The 6,829-nt window shown below is 58.8% G+C and overlaps 1 protein-coding gene across 1 annotated transcript in view; it reads left to right on the top strand.

The window, feature by feature from the left end:
- Positions 1 to 3,496: 3,496 nt before the first annotated feature.
- LOC104494513 (TBC1 domain family member 24-like) overlaps positions 3,497 to 6,829 on the top strand; it is a gene marked incomplete at its 3' end in the record, with an annotated part of 4,441 nt that continues 1,108 nt past the window's right edge. Inside the window, exons 1-3 of the mRNA XM_010137364.1 lie at positions 3,497 to 3,599; positions 5,197 to 6,232; positions 6,527 to 6,685. Of these exons, the coding sequence (XP_010135666.1) occupies positions 3,497 to 3,599; positions 5,197 to 6,232; positions 6,527 to 6,685 (1,298 nt within the window). The remainder of the gene's footprint in view (positions 3,600 to 5,196; positions 6,233 to 6,526; positions 6,686 to 6,829) is intronic.

The raw sequence follows: 6,829 nt of genomic DNA, 5'->3' as shown, positions 1-6,829 counted from the left end.
CAAAGCTGCCTGGGTGCCACCCTGGGCACCCAGCTCTGGGAATGTGCTCTAGCCCTTGGTGTGAGGATGCGATGCTTTTCCTAAAGCCAAGGGGGGATGTGGGATTTTTGCAGCATGCGCTGGGTGATGCTGCTGCGCGGGGAGGGACAAAGGCTGGTGCGTCAGGCCGGGCCCCAGGGTGTTGTGCAGCTCCAGCCCTGGCTGCTGAGGGAGGAGGAAATGCTCGAGAGTTTCCATTTTGCACATTAGCAGTGAGCTGTGAATTCAGCAGCAGCTCCTCGGGGCACCCATGGTCTCCTGTGTGCAGCTTGCACCCGACTCGGGTGCTTGATGCCATCAGGGCACCCATACGTTGCTACTGCAGTAATATGGTCTGGATTAAAATGTACAGCTATAAGCACAGCAGTGGGGAAACCTTCAACACAAACTGTGCTGGGGGAGCTTTAGTACCACAGGCTGGAAAACAACTGGGACAGAGAAAACCAGGAGGCAGAGAAAGTGCGGGGACGCGGCCAGTACCCCCACGCCCTCGGGGACCTGGGGGTGGCAGAAAGATGCTCGAGTCAGGAGCAAAACTGCATCATCCAAGCCCGTTGCTTCTTCTTGATTTTCCAGGAGCCCTTTTTCATCTTCCAGAGAAGCAGAAAATGCGCGGGAAGAGGCGAAGGTGCAGCCCAGCGAAAGGACCGGCTTCTCTGCTCGGTCCATTTCCCTGGCCTCTGTAATTCCCTGAAATAACAGCCCGGGGAGTCAGAGCAGTTTATCTCTGCGCAGGGAAGTCTGGAGGGAGCAGAGCCATGCTGGGAAGCGGGAATCAATCCTCTGCGTCCCAGTGGCGTTATCGCCGTGTTACCAGACGCCAGGATCCACGGCGGGGTTGGCACGTTAAGAACGGAGTCTTTTGTGGGAAAAAATGCTTTTTTGTTTGTCAGGGGTTTGCGCCAACATTAAATACCAGCGTAACAGACAAGGGCGAGGAGCCTCCCCACCCGATGCCTCAGTGGGGTCACTGCTGGGACCAAGCCCCATCTGGGACACGTTCCAGTGTCTCCCCCTTCCTCCTCCTTCCTTCCTATCTCCTTCCCCCCTTGTTCCTCCCTCCATCCTTCCTGCTTCCTCCCTCCTTGCTTCCCTCCTTCCTCCCCATCTCTCCGCCACATGAACCCAAGGCTGCGCAGTGGGTTACGCTGTCCCTTTCCCACCCTGCGCTGCAGCTCATGACGCTGAAGGGTCGGCATGGCGGCTCCAGCCCCACGGGCTCCCCACGGCCTTTCCTCCCTGGCTCTGCCTTTCCCTTCTCCAAATCCCTGCCCATCCAGGTGACAGTCGCTGCCGTCCCCCTCGTCCCTGTCCCCCAGGCAGGGCAGGGCCAGGCTGCCCCTGACCTGGAATTTGTCGACACCGTCGGTGTTCTGGCTGCGAAGGGCTCTGCAGGTCCCCACTTTTGCGGCGCCCAAGCCCGAAGAGCCTTTCCCACACCTCGCCCCCAGCATTTGGCCTCTTCTCTGTTTTTTTGGGTGTGATTCATGACGCAAATCAATGCAGGTACCAACGTCATTAGAACTGCCTGAAAAGCAGCGGCAAGGCAGGGATAGCGATGGTTTATTGCCCTCGTAACGTGGCCTCGATAACGAGCACGGCCTCATCACCGTGTTTACAGCACCCGTTGTGCTCCCGGTGAGCAATCGAACCCGCTGGCAAAGCCCGTTTGGGATGGCTGGGGCTGGGGTGGCTTTTGAGCAAGGAGCAAAAGGAGCCACACGTGCCACGGGGAGCAGGTGCTGCTGGAGCAAAGCCACGCCCGGGGGTGGCACCCCCAGGCACCACCTCGATTCCTGTGTGCCGGGCAGAGTGAGGGGACGTGCTGGGACGCGCAGGGACACATCCTGCTCCTGTGGTGGAGGGGCTGAGACCAGTACTCTTGAGATGGGCACTCAGGACCACGAAGCCATGGCCGAGGAGGACCTGTGAAACACTCATGGTCTTCAGGTGTGCAGCTCATCCGGAGCCAGCGCAGCTGCTACATATTTAATTTTTTCACCATTAAAAGCACATGAAGCCATGATCCATTTTGCACCATCCCTAATTCACTTCTGTCTCCTGTCTCGGTGTGGAGTGGAGTGTCTGCTGGGGAGCAGGCAGGCGGTGGCAGGGGCTGCAGGATGGTTCAGAGCTGCTTCAGGCTGTCCTGGAAAAAGCCAGCGAGGAGAGGGTGGCCGACAAGGTGCTGGGGAAAAGTGGCAGGACCCACTGCTGTAACAGCCTGGGCAAAAGGGTGTGAGTGGGAGGGAGACCAAAGGACCCCTCAGCACCAGGAACCAGAGCTGGGTGTGGTGTGGGGACCCCCAGGAGTGGAGCTGGGGGCTGTCACCTACCCCTCAGATGTGGCCTGTGGAACAGAGCCCCCCAAGACGGGCTCTGGGTGCAGAGCAGGAGCCTCCCCCCTAGAAACAGCCCCTTGCCTTCCTCCCACCCAGCACAGCCGCCTGGGGGGCCCTTTGCCAGCACAGCCCCTCGAGCTCCCAGGTTGCAGAGTGAGCAAAGGGAGGAGAGGGACAACAGGACAGCAGTGCCACCACCATCAGATTTTGGCTCATCGCGGAGCGGGTGCTTCATCCAGGCAGGAGAGGGGCTGCAGAGCGACCGCGCTGGGAGACCACTCATGCCGGCAGACGCTCAAAGAAGCGCTGCAGGTGCAGGCAGGGCGGCCAGGCAGGGACGACCCGCAGGGGCTGTTATCACAAGAGAGAAGGTTTCTTATTGCAAGGTTTCTTAAGGCAAAAACATCTTTAAAAAGTGTTAAGATGCCTGTAAAAATGCCCACTTTATTTGCAGCCTGAACTGGGATTTCTCCAGGTAGCGATGTCAGATCGCTGCGATGTCGCTGGCAGCAACTCTCAGCTCTTGGGGGGTGCTTTTCCTGCAACTCGGCTCTTTCGCCTGGAAGTACAATGTACTTGTAATTCTGCGAGGCATCCCGAGGGCAAAGTCAATCGATAACAACCATTCCAAAGCGGGGACAGACGGGAAACGCTGAAGCAGGACGTCCCGCTTCCCGCCCCGCATGGGACTTAGTCAGCGGGAAGCGGTTGCAAACCTACTGGTTGGGTTGATGTTTCCTACGGTCAAGGACGGGCGATTTGGTGGCTCCAGCCCTCCCTCGCCCCCGTGGCACCCTCCCTGCCCCGTGACGCTGGTGAACTCCAGAGCAGGAAAATGAAGGTTATCCTTGGGAAAAATCACTGATGAAGCGTTAGAGTCCTGTTGCTGGTTCGATGGCTATCTCATCCCACGAGGTGTTTACATCCCCCTCCCCAGCCTTGGCACAGAATCAGGGCAGGAAGAGGCAACGTGGGCGCGGGAGCTGCTCCACCCCTTGCCCTGTTTACACCAAATAAACCTCCTGTGCTGGCGGGGCTGGCATTCGCCTTAAAAGTCAGGGCAGGTGATGGAGGCAGAGGGGACCTGGCAGAGGGGTGCACCAGAGCCCAGGAACATGCTGCAGGTGGGGCTCAGCCTGCCCCGCTCCCCCACGGGGGCAGCCGGTGGCTTCCCCATGGTGGAGCCAGCCGAGGGTGAGAACACGGGTGCCCGGCAAGGTGAGTGAGCTGCAGCTGGGGACAGCATCTTGGGAAAGATGCCGGAGGCTCTTGCTTGTGCCAGGGCTGCATCCAGAGGAGGAGAGGGGCTGGAGCAGAGCCACGTTTCCTTCCCTGCTCGCCTGGTATGTCCTGGAGCTGGCAGAGCTGGAGCCACCAGCCAGCACCCTGGGCTGGGCCACCAGCAGCCAGGTGGGCTCAGGTTGATGCTCCTCAGTACTTCAGGCAGGGCAGCACCCTCAGGATGGGGTCAGCTGCGAGGAGGTCAGTTTGGTGGGGCACAGTGGTGCAAACAGTCCTGCTTCATCCTGCAGCTCATTTCAGCCTGGTTTCTATGGCTTGAAACTTTCTATGCTGCACCACACCGAGGGTTTGCCTGTGACCCCCCTCTGAAACTCCTGAACCTGGCAGCTGCATTAGCTCCAGCCCTTCCTGTCCTCCCTTGTCAAAGCAGGGAGTCGGGCTGAGCAGCAACCGGTTCAAACTGCTGCCCTTTCCCTGAACCAGAACTGAACCTGATCTGCTGGTTTGGCTGAACTTGAGCAGGAGCCAAATGGAACCGGAGAGCGGGAGTCAGAGCTGGACCCAGCCCGGGAGCAGCCCAGGCACCCCCTCACTCTGCCACCACATGCTGCCATGCATGTGGCGTATGGAGCTGGGGCTGTCCCCCTGTGTCCCCTTGGGGCAGGGGCAGAGAGGTGTGGCTCTGTGCAAATGCATCCCGGACTCCCCAACCCGACTGCGCACACCCAAGACAAATACATGAGGGAATTGATGTGGGCATTGTCCTCGCCAGTCAGTCACTGCAGCAGAACTCGCCCACACGGAGACAACTCGCGTCTGGTCCGGGCTTTGGAGCTGAGCTCTCCTGCAGCCCCAGGGAAAATGCTGCTCCCTTCTCCCTAGGAGGAGCTCAAACTCTGCTCTCCCAGCACAGGGCTGGCAGCTGCCACAGCCCTGCCACCGTGCTGCTTGCCGGAGCCTCCCTCGAGTGTCCCCCTGGGGACCTTCTGTCTCCAAGGGGCTTCCTAGATGCACCCCAGCACCTGCGTGTGGTCCCCTGGGTGGGGGCTCTCCCTGGTACACGGGGACAAGAAACAAGGACTCTTTGGCACCCTGCAGACTATCCCGGCACCCTTAGGGAGCCCCTCTTGCTCCAGCACCTTCTCCTTGCCCCTTCTCTCTGGCACCGGAGTGGCCAGAGTGGTCAGGAGACGTCAGCAGGAGGCAGAAAGAGGGACGGCAAACACCTGAGGACAGCTTTGCCTGCTCCGTTTGGGCTCACAGCGGGCTGGTCCTGGCCTGCCAGACCCGGACAACACATTGGCCCTGCCCCCCTCTGTCCTTGGGAGGGCCCCACACTCCTCTGAGCCCCTGGCCAGCAGTTTCACCAGGGGTCTGAGCCAATGTGAGCAGGAGAAGGCAAAGCGAGCAGCTCCAGCCAGGCAAAGCCTCCCGAGAAGGCGCCCTTTGCAGGGGGGAGAATAACTATTGAAATACAAGACGTTGCTGTAGGACTTCAAAGCGCCGTCAGCCACAGTGAAACCTGTCACCTGAGGCGGAGAAATGTGTTGAATAAAAGGTCTTTGTCCTACAGAGATGTTTGGCTCCTCTCCAGTCACCGTGGTGATCACGTCCGAGGCTGACAACTGGGACATCGACACCTCCTCTTGTCTGGGCTGTGGACAGTTCGTGGACTGGGACAGGATGCCAGACCTGGAGCCGCAGGCACATATTGCCCTAGACATCCTCACCAAGCCCCCGAAGGAGCTGAAGAAGCTGGCAAGGGAAGGCTACTGGGCATCCAGCCGCGCTCTGAGAGCTCAGGTCTACCACCAGCTCATCCAGCAGGTCCCCTGCCGGCTCGTCACCCCAGATGCTCTCGTCTACAGGGACGTGGCAAGTCGGCTCTTTGGGAAGCTGAGTGTGAGCTCCCACCCTCTGCCTGAGTTCCTGGAAGGATGCTCCATGCCCACGTACTGCCTCAACCTGGAAGGGGTCACTGCCTTGAAAAAGATCCTCATCTGTGTTGGCAACATGTTCCCTGACATAACGTACAGCCCCATCCTCCCCTCGCTGGTGGCTCTGCTGCTGCACTACAGCGAAGATGAAGCTCAGTGCTTCGAGAACATCTCTCGCCTCATCGCCAGCAACACTCCCCACACCAGCTACATTGACCAGTCCTTCCTGGCCCACCAGGCCTCTTGCATGACTTTTGGGGATCTGGCCAACAAGCACTGTCCAGCAGCTCACAAACTCATAGCCAACACCTCTGAGAACGTCTTTGAGGTCTACTCCGAATGGTTATCATGGCTCTTCCTTGATCTCCCCTTCAATTACGCCATCCGCGTCTTTGACGTCTACCTGCTGGAGGGGCAGAAGGTCCTCTACCGCATTGCTCTGGCCCTGCTGAAGCAGTACAGGCTCTCTGTGACCTCTGTTGAGCAGGAGGGGACCGATGTCAAGGCAGACCTTCAGGCTTTTGTGCAGAACATCGCTGAGCACGTGACTGTCGACAAACTCCTGGAGAAAGCCTTTGGCATCCGGCTGTTCTCCCGCAAGGAAATCTGGCTCCTCCAGATGGCCAACAGGAAAGCGCTAAAGCAGAGGGGCATCACCATGGTGCAGAGCAGGTAAGGAGACATCTCCGTTTGCCAGCTCTTGGGGCTAAGCAGACAAAATATGAGTTACAATGAGGATATAACATGGGGGGAGCTTTGGGTGTCTCCCATAGCTTTGGCTGTGCTGGGTGCCTCACTGCCCCGCGGGACGGCCCCTGTTAGGAGACACTGTACAGTTAGAGACAGCGACACTCACAGACAGCTCACCGTGCAAAAAGCAGAACAAAACGCGATGTACGGGGGCTGCACTCTGAAAAGCAGAGCAGCACCCCAGTTTGGCAGTAACCGACGTCCTCCCTCACGCAGGCAGTCCTTCCACCTGGCTGTGGACATGCAGAACTTCAGCTCCAGCATCGTAACGGCTCAGGAGATGCGTATCATCTGGTCCTGGATCCCTGAGCGCTTCTCCCTCTATCCCCCGCTGCTGCTCTTCTCCACCTCAGAAGATGGGTGCAGCCTGCAGAGGTAAAGCGTTGTCTGCCCATTGGGTCAGGTCAGGCTGGAGGGAAGACATGTAAAGTTGGATAGATGTGGGTGGTGTAGAAAGGACCAACATGTAGTAGCCACAGGGTACCCCTGAGGTCTCCTGGGCGGGGGCAGACAGCATGT

The sequence above is a fragment of the Buceros rhinoceros genome, unplaced genomic scaffold (genome assembly GCF_000710305.1).
Source record: "Buceros rhinoceros silvestris isolate BGI_N320 unplaced genomic scaffold, ASM71030v1 scaffold37705, whole genome shotgun sequence".
In the NCBI taxonomy this organism is placed as follows: Eukaryota; Metazoa; Chordata; class Aves; order Bucerotiformes; family Bucerotidae; genus Buceros; species Buceros rhinoceros.
This window is presented reverse-complemented; position numbering and strand designations above follow the sequence as displayed.